Source organism: Acanthaster planci, linkage group LG11 (assembly GCF_054643075.1).
Source record: "Acanthaster planci isolate LZ-2023a linkage group LG11, COTS_SCS, whole genome shotgun sequence".
Taxonomy (NCBI): domain Eukaryota; kingdom Metazoa; phylum Echinodermata; class Asteroidea; order Valvatida; family Acanthasteridae; genus Acanthaster; species Acanthaster planci.
Genome location: NC_141787.1, coordinates 1033717 through 1057860, shown reverse-complemented (window position 1 = coordinate 1057860; position 24144 = coordinate 1033717). Strand labels below are relative to the sequence as shown.

General features: G+C 41.2%; 1 protein-coding gene across 2 annotated transcripts in view; it reads right to left on the bottom strand.

Annotated features, from left to right (window-relative positions):
- The window catches only part of LOC110975753 (uncharacterized), a 72983-nt gene that overhangs the window by 46886 nt on the left and 1953 nt on the right, over positions 1-24144 (bottom strand). The window contains exon 1 of one of the 2 annotated variants that reach the window (XM_087143014.1): positions 10024-10518. The exons of the other annotated variant lie outside the window; for it this stretch is intronic. Coding sequence (XP_086999140.1) covers positions 10024-10123 — 100 coding nt within the window. The 5' untranslated portion in view covers positions 10124-10518. Of the gene's footprint in view, positions 1-10023; positions 10519-24144 lie in introns of those variants that run through there. 2 annotated transcript variants of the gene reach the window in all.

Genomic DNA, 24144 nt, shown 5'->3' with positions numbered 1-24144 from the left:
TATTACAGCAAAGAGCTTTAACCCTCATGCTGAGTTACGACCAGCTGAGATACATTAAAACTCTCTATATCACAATACACATGTACCACAAGACCTGAAAAAAATTGAATTACGCTAATGTGTAGATTTACAGTGACATGTACATGTACATGTACCGGTACATACAACATACACACACATGACACGCAGCAGGTACATGTATGTCTTCCACTCCCTCCTCCCATGGATTATGTTTTGCCCAAGTACGGTACATGCACATGTCTATGCACTGTTATTCTGTCATGGAGTGAAAAGGCTTCTTTGATGTAACGTTCATTAATAAGTCTTCCATATTTCTTTTCTTCACAGGTTGTTGAAGTTGGAGTGTAATTGATTTGTTCCTTTTCTTCATACTGTGTTGGTTTTATTTTTATATATACATATAGTCGGCTTGTTTACTAATTTTTTTTACCGTTACTTAACTGTTGGTCTTTTACTGTAAGGTTAAGGTCTACTGTGTTAGGCTTTAATTTGAAATTCCAGGTCCTAGCATTAAGGTCTGACCGTCTGAGGTATTTCCTTTTTTTTTGGTTGAGTTTCTCTGTTTTTGAATTTTTTGCCTTTGGTCACATTTGGTTCCCCTTGAGTCCTAAAAGAGTATTTTTCTAAAAGACTGTAATTTTTTTCAAGGTTGCTCCTTGGTTGTTGGAAAGTACATGTAGTTTTTCTGGCATTCGTTTTCTGAAGTGAAACACCTTGTAATACTGCCTCTCAATTTTTTTTGGAAAGACCTCCCGGCTCCCCCTTACTTGATCCTTAGCTAAATATTTTGATCCCCAAAGTGAGATTTTATTTTCAAGCGAAATCTCCCGCCCCCGAGTTGTCTTTTTCATTAGCGTTTCATGTTCCAGGGTACACAGGCTTCATGTGAGTAACTGTTTGGATGAAGCGGGAAACTGAGTCAGGAAAATTCTGTAGGCTAAGATGTAACTGCAGTGGGATAGCCAGTATTAACGGTCTGCTTAAGGAAATATACACACAATCCACACTGAAAAATATGACGATAGAAAAGAATCAGAAAAGTGCAACAACAATGTACTGCCTGTGCTTGTTTGGTTTGCCTGCCAAACTTACAATGTGCACATGTGTACATACTAGGGAGGTATAGAGCACACGTAATGGAGAGGGATTGTACGTCATGTTCCCTGCTGGTTAGCGCGAACTGTAAACCGATTCTCCGGCAGCGGGCCATCCATTCAAGATGACAGGTCTTTCACCTTCTGGGATTTGATCTGAGTTGGGCAGAGAAAGGGCGAGGAGATTGAAATCTATCCTCGCTGTAGTCAACAGGCAACGGTTGCCACAGAGGTACGGATGTCCCGCCTGATGCTAACTTTCCAAATTGCCAACTAACCCAATTACCAAGGAGCTCTGGAGTTTTGCCTTCAGTTTGTACATGTACCAACACAGACACTCCCACGAACTAAAGTTGGGTTTTACATGCAATCTACCACTAAAGAAAGGACAATGTATTTCATATGGTTCCTTCAATATCAAACGCTCCAACTCGCTATGTACAGCCATACATGTACATGTACCATTGAGGACAACTGGACTGAGGACCACCCACCCTAAAATAGAATTTAAACTTTTTTGTTTCATTATAGCCTGAGCTCTAAAGCAGGCTTAGTGTTATTTGGTGGTTAAAACCCTCCTATGCTGAAGTCATTCTTTGGGTCACTTGGTAAACACCTCAAAGAAGCACAGCTGTGTTGCGTTGTGCACTGCACCAACAGTCCCTCACAGGAATATCAGATGGCACTTTTTGTGCTGCCCAACAACTGTGCTTCACTGTTTCCTGTGCATAATTGTGCAGTAAACCAAATGCAGCGAAGAGGACTGCACCAAAGACCCTGGGTCATTTTGTGCTGGCAATCTACTGTGTACACACTGAACCTGTGCATGTTTGAGTTCCATATAGAAAACACATGCTCACCAGTGACTGTGGGCATTTGTACACATTTGTGCTCTAAAACCAAAGGAGGGTTTTCATTGCAGAGTAGAACCTGTTACAGCTACTAGTTTGAGTCCAGCAGGGTGTTGTTGTCCCCTTAGGATAGGCTTTCCTATGAGAGAGGATCAACCAACAAGCCAGCAGGCCTGCATTGGGGATGCTCAATACAGAAGCAGGATGGTATCAAAAATGCAAGTCCCGTCCACGGTCTCATCCCCACTCCCTTCCCTCGAGCTCCCCGGCAAAAAACAGACAAACAAGCAATAAATGGCTGCCCGTTAACGGCAGATGTTGCCCCCTGTGGATTTGCTGCTCAGGCCTGTCTCTCCAGCTCTCCCACGGTGATTTCAGCTGGCTAGCGGTAATTCTTCTCCTTCAACAGGGAAAGCTTTAACATGTACCAAGGGACCAGTTATGAGAAATTTGTAACCTACAAATGAGTACTATCCGGGTCAATATGCACGTTATGCTTTGAATGGCATACCTGGTACATGTTGTGAGACAGACAATGGATATGCCGACCTTAGTACAAGAAATACTGGTAACTGCTGAATATTCAAATTCAAACATTTATATTGGAATATTCACTACTCGATATTTGAAATACTCAGTACGCCATAATGTGCAGTTTTGTCTAATTCACATTGAATGCAAGCTTTCCCACCTTACTCTGGGAGGAGATTACTCTCCCCCAGTTTCTTCGGTTCTGCTTTGATATGTTTGATGGCGCTTTTCCTAATACATGCACTCCTAAATGCAAAATTCAATATCATCATCACTCACAGCACTGACACAAATGGATTGGTGACAGGCCAATGATGCCTTCCCCACTACAAGTGCAAAATTTGCTGAAGAGCTGTTTGTGATTAAATGATAATGGGCATTAAACATTAACCACACAAAGCGGATATCCCTACAGGGAAAGAATGGGTATCCATGCTTATGCATTCTCCAAGTACACGCATCTTCATAGCTACCAGATAAGAATGAAAAGAGCAAACCATTAGCTCAAGATCAGTTAAGTATAAGATAAGGAATTATCAAATTTCTCTGACATGCAAATTTTGGTTCCATATGTTTTGCTTCTCACGTGCTTCCAATTTGAAAAAATCGGAAAATGAGTCCCAATACCTGTCTATGTACATTATAAATTAAACTAGAATACATGTAAATTCTAACACTGTTGTTCTCTGAACAAGTAACAATGGAAGTAACCTAGCCAAAAGTAGTAATCTGTAGCGCTAGGTCCTTCAGGCTCAGACTATTTCTTAGTATTTTGTAGTACTGTGTAGTGTAATTTCTCGTGTTCCATATGCATATCAACTGTTATTCACATTAAACACTGCAACAGTAAACTCAGATCGTTTTTCCAAATTTTAAAATAGACAGTTTGAAAAACCCTGAAGTCAAAAATATCCTGTAAAAAATCCTGAAATCTAAAAAAATCCTTACAAATCTCAGCCCTGTTCACTAGAAATAAAAACTACGACAAACATTTACCAAAGCAGTAAATACATAAATCTAAATAAGAAACTACTCGTAAGCAGACTTGAATTTCATGTCAACGACGAAAAGGTTGATGGAATTCATAGGATGGTTAGTCGGTAGAAAATCCCAAGTTAACAACCCGTGAAATGGCAACGCTTTTTGACATTTTCCTCCAAAAATATTACGACCCAAAGAAGACATGACTAACGACAGCAGCTTCGCCACAACCTTTAATGGGCCGCAGAAAATGAGTTGCACGTCTGAAGTTGATTAAGGTTACTTCATTACCAATCCACCTTCCTCTGTTAATAACCGGCTGGGTCGTATGCGCTGAAGGTGCATGTGAAGAGGTGAGGCAGAGTGCAGGGATGACGTTGGTTCATGCTCCATGGCCGACACGACGCGGCGGGAGGGGAGAGTAGGGGGCTGCATTTCGATAACTCGCTTGACGGGCCCCTTGCAATAGCCGCTTGAGTGACTGCACGCAGATCAAGATGTCACACCAATGAGAGAAAAGTTGGTGATTATCCAGGTGCTCAGAAAGATGATGATGTTTGACCTTGAAATGATCACCTTTTAGCAGGGAATACTTCTCCCACCTCTCACAAAGGTCAAATGAGAATCAGGCTTTGACTCTGAATGTGGAAAAGCATACCAAACAAAAGGACAGGCCAATTTGAATTACTTACATGTACATGTACATGTAAGTTTAATTTAAAAAAACAAAAGTTAAGATAAGGATACAGCACGCATCAGTAATGTCAGTGCTTTTCCCCCCATGATTGAGGTTTCAATTCTAATTTTAGAGAAGACTTTTCCCCTTTTTTGGCACGAGGAAAAGAAGTCAAGTGATCTGCGCTTGAAGTACATGTACTTGACTGGCATGTGCTCAACTCCTTGAAGAACATGGATTATTTGGCAGCGTGGAGGCATGGCAATGGAGAAACTGTAGAGAAATAGAGGCCAGACCCAAGATGATTTATCCGACACACCTACAGGCACTGTAATTTATGCAGTGGAGAGGAAATGTCTCTGTATTTACGCAGTACACGTATGGTGTAAACCTCTGTCTTCTCGTGCATCTTTGAGTACAATGTATGTGCTTCTTAACAGCATTACCGTTGATGTGACAAATTTCAAGAGCATAATGCACTGTACGTCCTTGACCGGCTATTTCCAGGATGAGCAAGTCTGTAAGCAGTGCATTGGAAAGGTCGCTTCACAGGAATGGAGTGTCCCTCAGGTGACAAAGATATGAGATGCAGGTTCTCAAGGGGAAAAAAGCGAATTCAACCTCTTGGGGAACTGGAGGTTTACAGGATACCACAAGATGTAGGAACGTGGAAACAACAGATTAGCTGAGGAGAGATAATCGGTCAGATCTGAGTTGCCCTGGGCAACCTTTACTTTTGGCAGATGTTGTTTTACTCGAACTTGTGCCCAAGGCTAAGACCAGTTTCCCACATAAATTGTTCTTTTTTTTTTCTGAAAATCACTCCCAGCTAGATGTACATGTACATGTAGGAATAAAATGTACCAGTAACATCAAAAATCAGTACTTACCGGACAGGTGACAGGTGACAATGAATACAAAAATGAAAGGAACACAGATTTTTTTCTCAATGTCACCTTGTGCGTCTCTTTAAAAAAGACTTTGATCCTTTTTGTTTGTTCTTTTTTGATACAAAGTGACTTTTGTAAGTTCAGTAAAAACACACAGTTTAAAGCAAAGCTTTTTTTTCTTTTTATTGGGGGACCCATATTTGAGCTGCATACATGTACATGTAACACTTCACACGTAACACTGCACATGTACATGGGGGCATGTTTTTTTCACAAACGGTAAGCACGCGTACACAGATATTTATATACTGAGAAGACTGGAAATGTACAACAGTAATTTGAAACACACCAAAAAATCAGGGCATGTGAACTACCATGTCTTTCTTTTTTCACAAAATCCCAACAAATATTTTTACTCAAGCATTCTTCTGTTCTGGTCATTTCTACTTTATTGTATTACCTGATCTAAATTTATTTCTATTGAATCCTACGGAAGTCAGAAAATGATCTCATTAAGGAGAAGCAATCATACTCTATGCAGAAAATAAATCTTTCTATGAAAAGACGTGATTGTTACAAAGAAACAAACTCCGACAGCGTCAGTTGCCCAAAAGCTCCCTGTGTCCCACGGCCCGCGATGGATTAACCAGTAGCGCGATTTGCGTAGCTTGAATGGCACAAAGGGCCGATCTTCACGACACCGTGCAGTGCCAAGCATGGCTATGATGACCGCTCCATATGGCCAAGAGAAACCTGATCGTGTGAGGCAACAACGCGCTAAAAATACCAGTACACAATGATGCCCGATTTGCCATGCATGGACATCCCTCTGACGCAATCATTTACGCTCATACGTCAGGAATTTCATTTTGATCTTTGGCACATTCTACTCTTCAGCGCGGGTCAGTTCTAGTCAGCAACTTGGCCTGAATAGCACAAATTTTTCTTGTAAGAAGATGCCCTATTTTTTCTCTGTCAATCTTTTCTTCATCTCCGCAATGAATGCTCGGCAATCGGCACAATCCAAGCGGATCATAATTTATTTCCCCGATGGACTAGAGGAGGTTTCTTTTGTTTCTTTTTTCTCTCTCTCTCATCTCACTCACGTACATTCGTGTATTTCTGCGGGGAGGAGCACACTTTGAAATATTGACTTAACTGCAGCGCTGTTTAACTTCGCGGCACAGTTCACTGTTAAAATATTGACAGTGTTTGCCTCATTTTATGTGTTTTTTTAATGTCGCTGAATTCAAGAGATGCTAAAAAATTAAATTAAAACAGCAAAGGCACGCAGCTCGAGACAAGCTGACTCCATACACATTATGTACATGTACAAATAGACTACTAAGACGCATGCGCCGCCCAGAAATTAATGATATAAACAAATTCGTCAGAAAACAGAACAATGATGTGACTTTTGAACAAGCTTAAACCAAACAAACTGTAGTCAAATACAAAAAATAATGCAACATTTGTTAATCAATCCTCATGGAAAGCAGGAGCTGAATAAAAAACTTTCTGGAATTTAGAAACTCAAAGGAGTCGGGCTTTTTAAAATCAAATGAAAATAAATGTTGGATTTCTCAGAATAAAAGAACATTTCATCCTCTCTATTCATGGAAAATCAATCAAGGCCCTGCTTCAGAAAAGGAGAGGAGTTTGCGAGGGATGAGTCACTGAGCTGTGCAAATATCTCCCTTCAGGGCTTGGGGGGGGGAGAACAGAGATGATTTGCCTGCCTCTGGCTGTTTGAGGAGCCTTTTTCTGGTTCTTTGAATCTTAAATAACCGCAATGAATGATCAGATGCGGGTGACGAGTGGGCCTTCCAGGGTTAACATTTCTGCTAATGAGTCATATGGAAGTTGCTATAGAGGGGTGTTCTGGTGTCAGGGTACTGGCATAAGGAGAAGGCTGCATTTTGGAATGGCAAGAATGAAACAAGAATTTGAAGCTAGAATCAGTGAAGTTCATATACTTGTGAGGATTGAACGAACCATTGCAATTAATACGGGCAATTCACTAAAGTGCGCCCAAAGAGTCTGCGACGTGCTGGCCAATCACAGCACACAAATTTGTCGACCCTTTCTGAACGAGCATTGGATCGATAGATTTTGCGCATTGTGATTGGCCAATGCGTTGCGAACTCTTGGAGGCGCACTATTGTAAATCGCCCGTGTTGGGCTATACAGTACATGTATTTCTTTATACAATTGGTGCAGTGGTTCTTTGCTCGACTTCCACCTCTGCGGTCCGGGTTCGATTCCCGGCCCAGTTCACATGTGGATTGGGTTTTCAGTCCCTACCTGATTCCGTGGGTTTTACCCAAAATATTCCTCTGGGGTTTTCCTCCCACCTCTCAAACTGTAACTGCTTCTCACTGTCTCCTCTCTACAGGTTTCTTCAGGCTTACGAGCTACAGAGCCTAGGGCGCTTTTGAGGAATCCTTGGTACCATTACCAGAAATAAATAATTATTATTATAATAACATGTACTGCTGGTAATGCATGTACAGGTGTACAGCAATGTACATACATGTACATGTACATGTAGCAGGTGTACACTGTACATGCAGCATGAGAATACATGTAAGCCGTGAGAGTTAAGGAAAACAAGACCGCGCTATCCGCGCGTGGAGCAGTCAAATAAAATTGTCCGCAATCATGGCTGTGTAGAAGCTATGTACATGTAACAGGTGTACACTGTACATGCAAACATGTAGTAAATAAGCACCGCAATTGACATGATTGACAAGTGTCTGCCAAGACTACATACCGTACATTCCCAACAAGTTTCTCAAATGCGCTGCTGTTAGACATGTCCCAGTACCGTTCAAAATCGAACCAACTGAACAAGACCTCACAACTCAACTTTTACAGTGATTTGGCTGTACCTACATGTACATGTACATGTACCAATATACATGTACTGACACGGCTCAGTAAGCTGGTTGTGTAGTTAAACCACACAAGTATCTCAGTTGTACAAGTACATTGCACTGTATGCTGCTAAGGCCAACAGTAACAAGCAAGGCTTGCCAACAATGTAAAATGCTTGGTCCAATTTAAGGTACAATGATCATTCATAACATGTACATGTGTAATAAATGAGGCAGAAGCAGTCCCAACTGGCACTGCACTCCTCCGTTGAAAATACCATAAGTTGGATTCTTTATTTCTTTCAGTGTTGTTACCATGCATTCCACACATGGTATCACCATGCATTGTGATGATAAAGCTAGAACTTTCATAGGAAATGATGCTTCCTGAGTTGAACAATTAACCAAAAATCTGGGGGTGTACTTTTATAGAATTTTTCCCCCTTCACTATAACTGGTAGGTCAAGCATGGCATCAAAACAGGTTTCACAAAAACATACCAGGCCATTAAAAATGCAGACATCCGTAAATTTGTTTATATTTTTGGTGGGTACCTTGTCAACAATTCAATTATGCATGGTTGAACAATTGTTGCAGTATACATGTACTCCGTTAAGGCAAAAGAGAAAATCTCACCCTCAAAGAGTGAGTCTCTTATCAATCTACACCAAAAGAGTGAAAAACCACTCTAAAAATAAAAGAATGAAAAACCCCTCTACAAAGAGGAGCCAAGTAAAGGAGAAATCTTTTATGAGTTGTTATGTGGCTCCCTGACAGAGTGAAAATCTCACTCTTTTTAGAGTGGTTATCACTCTTTGGAGGAGTTTTATAGAGGACTCGCTATTTTTGAGAGTGAGTTTTTTCACTCTTTTTACCTTTAGTGAGTACACGTTTACGTGTATGTTGCATACATTTGTACAATGTAATGTCTTCCAAAATTTTAATACAGCGGGATAAAAAAACGGTTGCAGCAGTGAAAACCATCTATCGGTAAACACTGCTAAAATGAAGAAAAGAAATAAAATATTAAAAAGGGGAAATGCTTGCTTACTTACAAAAATTAGTGCTATGGTAACATCCAGAGAGTGTTTGCAACATTTTCCAAAGTGCAGGGGTGTGAGCAGCTACATGTATCCTACATGTACATACGAAAAAGCTGGAAACTGTTCTGTACTGTAGCAAAAGCTGACCTTTCAAAAGCTCTCATAATTTTGTATTGAGCAGTGCACAAAAAAGCTGAAATTTAGAGTACAAACTCAAAACAAAAAGCTGAAATCGGCTGAAAAGCTGAATTTTAACACCCCTGAAATTGTCTGATACATGAGGTGCAGGTTCATGTAGTACTCTGAACACCAGTTTCAATCAATAACAGTTGTCTGCTTTCAAGATATGTAAATCATTTCTGCATGCATATCCTTTTATCTAACATTCATTCACCAATTTCTGCTTTCACTTCTTGTCACACGCGCATCAACGCCATTCCTACTGTGGTACAGGACATACCCATGTGTAGGAATGAAACCACACGGCTCGATTTGAAGAGAAATTCATCACTAGAAAGAGCCAAGTGATTCCATAAATTCACTGAAATACATGTAAGAATGATGTTGAAGTTACATGTAAATGCCACATGCTGTAATCCTGTCTTTACTAATGTTGGTAAATTTGAATATCATAAATGGTCTCCCATGTATTATACTGGTGGTTTAATGGAAATATAGTGCATATTACAATGTACATGTACATGTACATGTATGCCATATGCAACAATAACCAATTTTATGAAGTTATATTATAAAACATAAAATTTAATTGATTTTGGAATTTCTGTCAGTATCACAATGCATACTGTGTACATGTACATTGCACAATGAATAATTTTGTGCCAAGTTTATAAATTTATTCAGTAAAAAATGCACAAATGTACAATATTCACACTGTTTAGTACCAATAATAAAACAAGTGCAGCATTAGGAATGGCATTACTCATGTACGTGTGTAATGTACATTTACTAGTGCAAACTTGTGGGTACCTCCACCTGGGTACATATTTATCCTGCATAATGCAATGCATATTTTTGGTTGAGTAACACTGTATCTCACCTTTGCCGTTTTCCCACGTGGTCGAGCCACGCAGAGGCTGACACGACAAGCAATGCAGGAAGAGAAGAATGGAAACAAATGAGCCGTGCCAAACTGCCATCCTGTGACAATCACGATGACAACCTGAATGATCCAGACGCACACCGTACCAACCCTCGTGACGAGAGTACCACGAGCCCCAATCGTATACCTTATCCCTTCACGTAAGAATCCACAGCACAAGGGAAGAAGGCACGGAATCTGGACTGAGTTTGGGGGAAACTGGGGAAAGGGTGACGGGATACCGGTTGTCTACGTCTCCCAGAGATGAGAGACGACCAACATGTCCCCTCATCAACTGGCCGGCTTGGAGATATCAACCCTGCTCGATGACACGCTTGTTGTTTATGTGATAGGGGAATTGGACTATTGTGTGTGCACAATAAGGCAAGGATCGCTCACACGCTCACCATACGGCAACGACGACGGGATGACGTCTACAGCTAGTGTGTACACAGATACCAAGCCGCTCATTAACAGATGCTGCAGGTTGCACGGAAGCTTCCATTCTGCTCAGCAGGGGGGTGGTCACAAAGAGGAAAGGAGGGGACAAGTTGCACACGATTTCACTAATTCATGAATGAAGGACGGCAGTTTGTCTGCCAGTACATCTACCAGTAAATCTGGTGACAGGAGACAATGGATGTAGTTTAATGGTACCCTCCTTCCTCCATGGTCTAATCAAATACACTAACCAACATGTACATGTACATGTGCATGTACAGAGCATACGTACATTGTACATGTACGTACAGTTTACAGTCACCTGTTCATCTTTCATTCGGCTCATTTTTTTTAAACAGACAGTGCACTGCCGGCTATGTTAAAATGCATACATGTACATGTACATGTACAACTCATTTGAAAACAAGAGCATATTGCATACATGTACATGTACATATGCACGTATACATGTAGGTATGCTCACTTTTGCATTTAATAAAATGCATGGCCATGGTGTACCGGTACTAGCATCAATCTGTTCGCTGACTGATAGTAAAGATCAGTTTTCACTTCCTTTCTCTCCAGTTTAAACACCCTCCCACATTGGAACACATGTACCTGTGAAATGTCTACAGTACAGATGTACATGTACGTACATGAACATTGTACACATGTCCAGTTGCTCTTGTTTAGACAAAATAAAGAGAAATCTGTACATTTTGCCGGACTGAGGTGATTAAATGGAAATGGTATGCAGGATTTGGCTGCTTTTTGAGAATATGCTGGTATACATGGACTGGTACTAGAACACTGGACTAGAAGACTGGACAGAAACCACTAAGGATAAACACAATACATGTATATACATGTAGACACAGAAATATCAAACTGCATGTAAAGTGAAAACTTGCCACTGATGCAATCATTTGTAAAGTTTGACAGCTGTATCTTTCAGACATCTCCAACTACCTTAAAAATATCTGAATGCCTGATTCCCAAAATAGCAACTTCTAAACTGTCCCCTGCCTCCAGGTTGGTACCAGTCCATGTATTGCCAAACCCTGTTCCCTTGGATCGATCAAGCTACAAGGCGACCGTTAAAACCCAAATATTGATTAGTGATTATCCGCTGTGGTAATCGCTCTGCCCTGGGCGAGGCCATGCCACGCCGTTCCCTCGGAGTTTCTTATGTACATGTATTGATTGATCTGTATTGATCGGCATATAAATGGGGTGAATTCTTCCGCTGACACACTTGTTACTCATCTGCATGCATGTATTTCTGGCGTGAGAAAGACAGAGAAAGAAGAGGGCGTGATCAATTCTTGCAAATTAAGCAGAGTCACTGGGATTTCATTTCAAAAGCATGCATTCACTCGTGCTTATTGGCAGATCATTTAACAATGTCTCATACAGGATACAATGTCATTATTCAATGAAGCTTTTGGAAAGGAACTTTCCTGTCCCATTTAATCTAATTTTCAAATTCATTTTGCTTTTAGAAGCTTTGTTTTAAAGCACAGTTTGACACATATTTGAACTCTCTGTTTTCTCCAATTCACAGCAAATTGCGACACTCTGCTACATGTAGGATTTTAGGCAGGTTGAGAGTTTGATGACAAAAAGAAAGATCGGAGATTTCGGTTGGACCCCCACTAATGGTTTTGGGTACCGGTTGGGCTGACAAGAAGTCAACAGTATCCCTTCCCAGCAAGTACTGCCTCCATTGATGTACCAGTAATCACCAATGGCATTCTCTAACTGATAAAATTCTCAACTATCAATATGACCAACATGATAAAAAAAGGAGTGGCAACAAAATGAGTGGTACATGTACAACCACAATCCCTTGGGTACATGACCAATCGAAATCCGGGTGCATCCATTTACGACTTGCCTAAGCATCCAGAGGGTGAGAAATGAAGCTAAGGTTGCCATAGTACCCGAGTTCTTTCTTGATTTTTTAAATTCATGGTGGTGGTGGTGGGGAGGGGAAGAAACAGGTCTATTTCTTTTACAGTACCTTAACGATAAGCTGAGATTGAAAAGGAATCTCATAAAAATCAAAGCATCTTGTAAACATTTCCAATCATTCAGAAAAGCACAATTATGGTACATGTGATACCAACACATACATGTACAGTACGCGTGTAGCGTACTGAAATGTACAGCATGTGAATTCTCTTTTATGTAAATACATGTACATGTAGCATGCAGGTAGATGAAGCTACACTTCAAGCAGTCACTGTGTATTGGTGGTCTTGTGATATTGTCATGTCCTGAACTTTCTAGACCACTGCCTCATTCATCTTGGCGGCTGCATATAAAGCCCAACAATGTACAACCAATGCACCATACTCGGGGCTGTACATGCACTGGTTACAAATATGTACATGTAGTTTTTAATGTACAGTACTTTAGTACATACATGTATGAAGTAGTCAAAACTAAGGGGTCAGCTCGTAAGTCCAACGCCTCATAATTCCAAAGCTTAATAAGTCTGAAAAAAGCGTTTCAAAAAGTCCATATGTCCAATGCCTCATAGGTCCAATGCCTCATAGGTCCAACGCCTCATAGGTCCAACGCCTCATAGGTCTGCTGCCTAATAGATCCAATGCCTCAAAAATCTGACGCCTCACAGGTCCGACGCCTCCGACAAATGCGTTTAAATGTTCCAACGGTTTTTTGGCCCATGGCACAGATCCAACACCTCAAAACATCTGATGCCTTGAAAGTCCGACGTTTGATTTGTCACTCGTTCTGAGCATATGAAGATGGTATTAGGAACAAGACTGGTTCCTGACAGTGTATGGTGTACTATTTATGACATGCAGCATCGCGTCACGCGGGCCCACACTCCTCCATGTTTCACAATCAATATGAGGCGTCGGACCTTTAAGGCGTCGGTAATATGAGGCTGAAAAAAAAAATTGCGCAAAAATTTCAACTCCTCATTATTCCGACGCCTCATAAGTCCGAAAATTCAGACTTTTGAGGCGTCGGACGTATGAGGCGTCAGACTTACGATACGCACCCAAAACCAATATTACAGAATTACTTTATTTCTTGAGAGATTTATTTGATTTGATGAACGTCCAGGTGAAAGCACATACATGTACATGTAGGGAGATCTTGTTAAAAACATAACCTTCACAGACCTACACAGTGTACGGTTACAGCAGGAACCTACATGTACATGTACAAGTTGTACGGTACCCCTTGACATTTTCTACTGCACCTCAATCACCCTTCTGAGCTTCCCAGATTGACGGTCACAAGATGGAACTCTCATCAAGCAAAAGGTCACTATTAAATGTCAAACTAATTTACACACGTACATTGTATGCATGCCTGCTCATTGAAAATGAAGTCGTATTTAATTTATAAGCCCACTGAGTTCAGATCAGTTTCAATGAGTGGTTTATGTTTTCTAAATTTAAAGGTCACATTCTGCAAAATACATGTATTTTGCGGGCAATGTTCTCCACGAGGGGTTTCAGCAGGGCGGGCCGCCCTGCCAAAAGTTTAGACAGCCCCACTAAAGTTTTGCCGCCCAGCCAAAATTCTCACCACCCTGCTATTTTTTCTATTGGATTTTCCCTATTCTCCACCATCTTCGCAGTTTATCTAAATGCAAAGACGTTTACCGCACTTTATGGAATGAACATGACGAGTTTGCTATCATTATTCAGGACAACAGACAAGCACTTTGTGCCATTTGTGGTGAAAGCCAGACATACATGTAGTATACATATAATACGAAAGCACAAAATTGGACTGGTTCCAATCTCCTGGTCACAGCATTTTCATTTTGTAGGGTCAAGAACCAATACCTTGAATGTATTGTTTTTCCCTCAGAAAATACAGCCAATTTCCTACTTGTAGTTCCGGATTTTTCCTAGATCTGGATCACTTGAAATAAAATTTCTTTTCTTCTGCTTCTAAAACTACATGCATTCTCAAACAAGTTGAGGTGAAATGTAAGCTTCTTGCACAAAATATCTCTTCCAGAAACATGTACCGGTAGAAACAAATTTTTTCCAGCTAGATTTTCCTCTCAAACTTCGACATCTTTGATCGGTTTGTCAAAAATCACGAGGGCCCAAAAATTGACCAAAAAATACAGGGTGATAGGTCATTCTGTATGTATGATTCCTAATACTTGTTTCTTACCTAACAGTCCCATGAACGTTTGCATCTAATGTATGTTTAATCAAAATGACTTATGGAGTTTCTGGTTTTTTGTACACTGGCCAAAAGCTAAATGAATATCTTTCTTAGTGGTGGATTACACTGTAAGTGCATGCATGTACATGTATGTTGCAAACTCAACTACACGGGCAGAACAGAAATGTACATGTACATACATACATGTATGTGATGTAATGGGTTCGTCAACTGTGCAGCGCAGGAGATAGTCGCTGATTGCTTGCAGTACAGATGAAAAACTCCAGTCCATTGATATTGTTATTTATGGCTGACTTTTTAAACGAGAAAAACGTTACCGGTTAACTTTAACCGACTCAGAACTAGAAGTGTTGTCAAGTTTCTGACGATCCCGTAAGTCCAGACTAAAGGCTTAGATTTTGATTTTGTAGTTTTCCAATAAACCAGGTGGACGACTGACCATACTTCACTGGAATTATAGGATTTTGTCGCTGGAATCTGACCATTGAGTTATTTTTTGAGATCCGGAATTAGGGAAGTGACTGTACATCATCCACTCGTGCTGCGCCCACGTACGTACATGTAATCCTGAACCATTCGCTCGATGACAAGTTCTGATCAGTAGGAAAAAATGAAAGTGTCCCAGGGAAAAAAATCAACTTTTGATGACCTCCCGATAACAATCTTGCCTTCATTCCAATGCGAGCAAATTTGATTCAAGGTGTCTAAAGAAAGTGCCCATGAAATACCTCAGATTGCACCACGGAGCATCCAAAATCCAAAATTTCACTCAAGGGCCCCAGTCCCCACGCCGTAATGGCTTCGCACTCTGCACTCGCATTATGTACATGTACTCCCTGCTATAATTTTGGGCTATGGATGGAGAACACTGGAGGGGGGCTCTTGTTGAAAAGAATTTTAACAAAACTTGAAATTCGAGTTGAAATAGTACAAAATACGGTATGTGTCCAGTAAATCTATGCATTTCTGTGTAACCATAGTAACCATGGTAATCAGTGTTGTAGTCAAGACCATTACATGACCCGACACGAGACCTGTCACAAGTAACAGGGAAAACAAACACAAAATAATGTTTGAGTACATTTGAATAGGATTGTTTGGTGACAGGTTCCTGGTCACAATATGTAAATTTAGTGGTGTCCTGGTACGTGTAGAGCTTGCTCTGTGAGTTAAACCTGCTCATTGCTAAGACTTGAAGGTTTTCATGGTGAAAGAAACTAGAAGAGTAAAATGATTGTAGTTGCACCATGTATCAATCTCTTTCTTGAGTATGTGTGGTTCTGAGAAGAACCGGCTCAGAACCACACATACTCAAAAAAGAGATTGATACAGGCTCAGAACCAGACATGCTCAAGAAAGAGATTGCTACAGGCTCAGAACCACACATACTCAAGAAAGAGATTGATACAGGCCCAGAACCACACATACTCAAGAAAGAGATTGATACAGGCCCAGAACCACAAGAAAGAGATTGATACAGGCTCAGAACCACACATACTCAAGAAAGAGATTGATACAGGCTCAGAACCAAACATGCTCAAGAAAGAGATTGCTACAGGCTCAGAACCACACATACTCAAGAAAGAGATTGATACAGGCCCAGAACCACACATACTCAAGAAAGAGATTGACACAGGCCCAGAACCACAAGAAAGAGATTGATACAGGCTCAGAACCACACATACTCAAGAAAGAGATTGATACAGGCTCAGAACCAAACATGCTCAAGAAAGAGATTGCTACAGGCTCAGAACCACACATACTCAAGAAAGAGATTGATACAGGCCCAGAACCACACATACTCAAGAAAGAGATTGATACAGGCCCAGAACCACACATACTCAAGAAAGAGATTGATACAGGCTCAGAACCACACATACTCAAGAAAGAGATTGATACATGGTGCAACCACAATCATTTTACTCTTCTGCTCACTGCTGCTTGTAAACTGTAACAAAGAAAGAATGTATCAAGCAATAAGGTGCAAGCTTTGAGTGCTCATCTATTCAGACTCATCTATAGTCCATTTGCATTATAAATATCTTCACCAGCTATATGTATGACGTCTCCAGTTGAAACTAATTTAATTTACTTTAATTCAATTCTCCTTTTAGTATATGTAAATCCTTTCCTGAGATTTTCCCCCTTTGAAAGTGAATGCTTAAGAATCTGGACAGCAGAATATCCATCTCTGATCTTTGATTAGATTTAGGCATTATGGCCTGGAGCTCTTAGACAAGGTGAAGAGGGCCCCGACAAATCCAGACAAAAGCTGGCATTTTGCTTGTTCAAGACGCAGGATTTGTGACAAGGTATCAAGTCTCACCGACTGTGGTTTCAAAAAGAGTCCAAGTCAGGAGGAAAGATTCTATTTGTGGGTAGAAAGTGTAACCCGCCACTGGGAAGGATTTAGGATGTTTGTTCATGGGCTTCTGGCTGTCTAAAACCGGTACTTGAGACATACGACCTTTGCCTAGATCAACATCATAAAATATCACGCTGTTTACTCCTTCCAAAAGTACAGTACCTGCAGAATTCCTTGGGAGAGTCCAAAACGTAGCAACTCACCAACATGGTATAAAAATTTATTGGTACCTGTGATACCCATAGCATCGTGAAAGTACAGTGGTTTCTAATATCCATGAACCAAACACATGCATTGGACATGCAATTCAAGTACGAAGACACAACTAGAAGTTCTTGCACTGTGATAGGAAGCCGTGCACTCATGCAGACTCTACTGACTAGGGTTAAATACCGGTATAACCAGGGGGTGCTTCATGTGCACCGTACATCAAGGCTCAAAAAGGTCTGATTTAAGACAGATGCCCCAAAATCCTGTGCCTCCATTGTTCAATTGTACAGTATCAGTATGTAGAGTACACAAGATGGAGCAACTGTTGTTTTTGATGCTATTGGCAAGGCAGTACTGTACAAATTATTATTATTTATTCGGCCAACACAAAACAACACAATAAAATATTCATTGCACTATGTAAACAATGAATTATGCATGCAAATAATAAATAAATTAATAAAATTTTCAATAGGGGAAAGGAAGAGGAAACAGGGATGCAAGGACAAACCAATCTAAGAAGTGCCATATACATGTATGTATATTATAGTATGAGTGCATGACTGGAGATCTCTGATTAGTTACGGCCATATGACCCTCTGGCTGGACATACAAGTAAAGGCTTATTTAGGCCGACTACTGCATTTTTACATGCACAGTATATACATGTACTGTGCATGTGCTTGCGTAAAATTTCCACGGCTGGAAAAATGTCATTAAATCTGGAATTGAAATGTTTTGCATTTCCATTCTGACACACATGTACTTTACTTGAACAAGTTGATGGAAGAGGGTGCCAGATTAATCTTCATATCTTATTATTTTTTCCAAATTCTATTTGGGTTTCTTTAATCGAAGGCTTCTTGTCTCATTAGACAAGAGGTGATTTCCTATATCATGAACTGTACCTATGGGAGTGTGGGGGAAATAACAATGATGGCCCCGCTGAAACTGACAAACAACCTACTCCAAGATAATGAGGGGCTTTTCAGTTTCTTCCAGAGGACATCCTCCATCCTTACGTTAAAAAAGCTCTCACTCTGGAAGAAGACAAACATGCATCAGAACACACTCCCTAGGTCTGTACATGTACTATAATGTACAGTGTATGAAGTCAATTCAAATACACAGCATGCAGAAGGTACAGATTGTATGTGTAAATGCTACATTGTACATGTACATGTATGCCTTTTGAGTAAAACACCCTTATATAATAAAAACATACGGGTTTTTGCCCTTACCCAACGTATATATTAATAAACACTGTTTGCTCAGTCCTTGTCAGAGAGCTTGCAAAAAAATTCACAAGCTTACTCGGGTGGGACTCGAACCCACGACCTCCTGCTTACTAGTGCGGACATCTTAACCACTCGACCACCGAGCTTGCCGGGGTCGGCTGGCTGGTCGGAGTCAACGCAATGCAAACGCAACGCAAAAAAAATATCTTGAAAATTTTTTTGCGTTGCGTTTGCATTGCGTTGACTCCGGACCAGGCCAGCCGACCCCGGCAAGCTGGGGTGGTCAAGTGGTTAAGACATCTGCACTAGTAAGCAGAAGGTCATTGGTTCGAGTCCCACTCGAGTAATCTTGTGAATTTTTTTGCAAGCTCTCGGACAACTGAGTAATATAAATTATGATATATATGTATAAATTAACATCTCCCCAACGCAAAAATACATCTTGAAAATAAAACACTCTTCAAATGCACCAAGGTGGCTTGCATGAAAGCATGATCCTTTTGTTTTTGAACAAGACAGACAAGACAAACACACCATGCCTAAATTGACTTCGACTAGTTTTTGTTTGGTAGGTCATGAGCATTATTCAATCACTCTTGGAAATTAAAGAATGAGATCAGTCTAACCTTGAAAAATCATGTCAGTACATGTACATATGTACGTGTACATATGACGGTCATTTGCAGTACTCAACCAGTCTCTTTTGAACTTAGAAAATCCTACAGTCTGATGTGGCATGGACGGGGGAAACAAACAAAACTGGAACCCAAATTTTTAGCATGACCCATTTGCAAATTTCTTGATGACCTTGGCAGTTGGGTCAACCTGTTGAAAGGATTTCAGCCTGTGGCAAGGACTCTGTTTCAGAATTCCTATTGATCTAGGCTTCCAGTAGGCCCTTGTGGGCTCCCACCAGTAGGCCCTTGTGGGCTCCCACCAGTAGGCCCTTGTGGGCTCCCACCAGTAGGCCCTTGTGGGCTCCCAACAGTAGGCCCTTGTGGGCTCCCACCAGTAGGCCCTTGTGGGCTCCCACCAGTAGGCCCTTGTGGGCTCCCACCAGTAGGCCCTTGTGGGCTCCCACCAGTAGGCCCTTGTGGGCTCCCACCAGTAGGCCCTTGTGGGCTCCCACCAGTAGGCCCTTGTGGGCTCCTACCAGTAGGCCCTTGTGGGCTCCCACCAGTAAGCCCTTGCGGGCTCCTACCAGTAGGCCCTTGTGGGCTCCCACCAGTACAGTAGGCCCTTGTGGGCTCCCACCAGTAGGCCCTTGTGGGCTCCCACCAGTAGGCCCTTGCGGGCTCCCACTGTACCACAACTTACTCTATGGTTTGCCTATGTTGCTACCTGTACCTCCATGTTTAGCCAAATGCTTTGGGGCCAAATCTCTTGCCAACTGTTACTCCCCGTCATCCATGTTGGGTCTGTTTGAGGATTTGGGATAATCAATATAAGAATGTTTCACAATTCAGTGGGGTCTTTGGTCCCACTGTGAGAATCTTAAACCTTACTGCCTGTTGTTTGGTAAGAAACGGTCATAAGAGCTCTTTGGTTAACCTTAACACTCCTCAATCCTTCACCTGTTGGAGGACTGAGGACTGTTAGGGTTAATAATACAAATACAGTACACAGCACTTGAATTTCTCCGCAGCCATGGTGGTTGGTGCCCGTCATGGCAATCGGTGCCCTAACAATTGGCCGTGGTGCCCTGAAAACTTCCACCCTATCCATGGCCAAAGCTGGCCATGTGCTCCATTGTTCCTGGCAGTGCAGCCCCTAAAAATATACACTACATGTACATGTACATGTATATTTCCCGTAAGTTTCCGACTTCATATTCACGTATCTACCAATACACGATCGTCTTCACGCCACATGGGTGGACGACACCCACGCTGCAGCATGCATGCCATGTCACGCGATGAGGCTTGCCTGCGCTGCGATTGACTTCAATTTACAATACATACATTAAATGTGTATTTCGTTCTGCAGTCCAACGTTCAGTGGACGATTAAGGTGTCTTTCCATATGCACGTCAACACTTGCGCCAAGCGTTGTGTATCGTCAAAATTGCTCCAGCGATTTTGACGGATGAACACAACGCACAAATGTGTTATGTTAATGGGTCGATTTATGTGTCTGTGAAAGTGAAACGCATCGGGTACGCAACGCACCCAAAAATGTACATGTATGTATACAGAAGGGCATCTTTATTCGCTCCAGGCACGTACTGCATACATTTTTGCCAGCCAGCCTAACCCGGCATGATGTGCAGCATCCCAGCTGGGACATACGTACATGGGTGAAGGCCGTGTCTGAAACGGGCTTCCGTAGCTACAGCTACGTGTACATGTAGGTCTTTATCTCGCTAGTTTTGGTTTACGTATCAGGCCTTGCGCTTTTTTTCCTGGCTGGCCCACTAGGCTACTTAATTGGATGTTTTACTAGCCCGTTTAGAGTTTTATTAGCCCGTATATAAAAAATTGAAACCCCAAATTTGTTATCAGCTCACCAATAAAGAATTTGACATTTCAGAGAATAAAAGGCTGATGGTATAAATAAAGCAGCATGTATGTTAGTTAAATATCGCTTGATTCACTGGTAACGGAGTCGGAAACAAAATCACCTGTTTGCTCCATCTTTCCCCTCATTTGGGTTGCTTACGTTAGGCAAAAATTGCCATTTTTTGCCTGCTTTCTGGTATTTATGTTGATATACATGTGTTGATTTTTATGGAATACAAGTATTTACTTTGATCTAAGTTTTAACAGGTTGGCTTATCCTGAATTTTTTACTAGCCCACCGGGCAACCAAGGAACCAAGTTTAGGTAGCCCAGAGCATTTTTAGCTAGAATTTGTACGCTGGGCTCGTACTATTTCGAGGCCTGATGTACATGTATGCAAGCAGCTGTGTTAACTACATGTGCATAACTGATTATTCTGTGACGTACTGGGGTTGGTCAACTTTACAGCGCAGGGGGCTTTGGTTGGTAAGATCTCGCTGTCCAGTCGAAAAAGATGTCAAAATCAAAACAAAACATGTTCTCTTTGTTTAATCTGTTGTTTAATTCACTTAAATTCTTTATGAATTAATTTTTTCTAAATTAAGAAATCCTTTGTCAGAAAATGTGCCTGTTCTTCAAGTAATATGATGTTTTATCATGGGTAATAAAATATTTAAATATGATAGCTCAAACACATAAAACACCACTTTTCGTTTCTCCAGTTTCATAACTGGTTTTGCAGAATATTTTACACCTTGACCTCAGTGCCTATCTTTGTAGAAATTTTGGCCTTGTTGCCACTGTTATTGGCTGTGATACCCCTTAACATGTCCCATTTCTTGAGGCCAAAATGGCAGTGCCCCCAAAAAGTCAAAATTCAAGTCCTAAGCACATACATGTACATTTATGCACACTTATGTACATACGTGTAGAGTAGTGGGTAGGCCTACTGGTTGGTGCATGCACATTTAAAACCAAGACAAAAAGTGACAAAATTGAAAACAAAAATGAAATTTCCTGTATTGTGTAGGAGGCCTCCAATGTACACGGTAAGTACAGTACATGTACTGGTACATCTGACAGCATTCAAAACATTTTGGGACTTCTTAAAGCTTCAGTTTTCATCCTTTTCTACTGACCGGGATGCCTGCGGTGGGGGAAAGCAGATCATACGATGCAGATCCTACTGAGTAGGGGCTTCTGTAACACGCCTAGGCCTCCTTGACCAAGTTGCTTAGGATTCCCCTACGCTGGCAAGCTGTATACACACACTCACCCACACAGTCTAACATGCAAATCAGGTCACAGTGAGAGTTGGTTTTCTTTGGCCGACAGTCCCCAAAACAACACCTGTCGGTGTGAGTAGGGAAGCTTCCTAATCAGATTATACATACTCTGCAAACATATTGCATGTGTACACTGTGTCAGTTATTTGCCTAGATCTTCGCCCCTTAGATGATTATTGGAAATCCGTCAGTCAAATTCACAACCTGGAGGGAGTCATCTGTTTTCTGCCCGCCTCAAGTTACCGTTGTAGTTTACTAATTTTAGAGAGGTTCGAATGAAGTGGCTGCCTCTCTAATATCTGGGGGGAAGATGCATTAGCTTTCAATGCAACCTCGTTCCCATTAGGTACGATCTTGCTGCGCTGTGTTGGTTCCTAGCATGCCAGGATGGTGCTCAATCTTAAGCCCTGGTATGGTATACTTTAAATATCCCACAATTCGGGGTATAAATTACAACTATAGTGCGTTTACGCGCAACATAGATTTACACGCGAGTGACGTGCAAGAGAATACGTGGACGCGAGCGTGTAGCTTTTTTTGACATTTCTACGCGTGTGATCCACTTTACGTTACATTCATCCTGAATAGCCAGTCAGAGCGTCATTTTCATATTCTACACAACCAGGGGCTAGAGAAGGAACGCGCACGCAACCCCTGGAGTCGAGGTTGCTTTCAATGTGACTTGTCTGACAAGAGGTACCGATACATGTAAAAATGTACTGCGGTAATTGGCAATTTTCAGCTAGGCTTGTTTTATCTGCTTCCATTGTGACTTCTTAGAGGAAACAACAGGAAACCAAATGGATATGCTTTTACGCATACTTCTTAAATTTAGTTCCACTTTATTTTTCTGAGGTCAGTCAAATGGAGTGAATACATGCATGTGCAGGGAGAACATAAAACCTTCTCACAGCTATTGTTTGCCATTTTTTGTTCTAGCTCAGTTTCTGTTCATGATATTTTCTGTACACCTGTCCGATATCAAAGTGAAAGGATTTATGGAGGAATTTTACCATTGAAAGAGTAAAAGAATTTTTAACAGTACATGTATCGGTGCTCTGTACCACAGGTACAGTAAATTATACTTTGTGAATATTTGCATCGTGTACATTGCACATTTGGTACCCATATGTACATGTGTAAATTATGACAGTTGATGGAAATTTGTCCGATGAATTAAGTTTGAAAATACTGAGAAACTCCTTTGAATGCTCTCAGAAAATACTGAGCACAGTAAAAATACTTAATTGACCACAATATGTACCGAGTCTCAAAGCAAATATTCAATATCTTTGAACAGTTTTTAACTTCATTTTGTATTCCCCTGATCCACCTGTACTATTGAACAGTTTAAAAATATACATGAATCAAGCACCCACTCTTCAATGGCTGCAAGGCTGCCTAATTCCACAACACTTGTTCAGGTATATATGTACTATAAAAATCCACTTCAAAAATGTTCGGATTTGTTTATTTTACTTGAATTGCATAAACATGATAAGGGGCTTCTTTTCATTGACTTGAATACACACACCCATGCACGCAGCAGTACAAATATACCATTCTGTTACGCTGTCGTGGAAGACTGCAAAGCTACCATATGGTTGCAAACTTGGCAATCTCCAGCCACAAGAGGGCTCCCTTCAGATAATCTCCCGCCTCACTGTGTCTTTCTTGCCAGTACTGTGTGCACATGACAAGGACAAATCTTATCTCCGATTTCAATTCTTGCTCCTGTGCACATCACGAGGCCATCCATGTACATGTACAGTACATGTTTGCACAAGTGCAGTACGACCCTTGCGTACATGTACATGTACACCGTGTAAGTGCTTGGCAGGTTTTGTGGATCC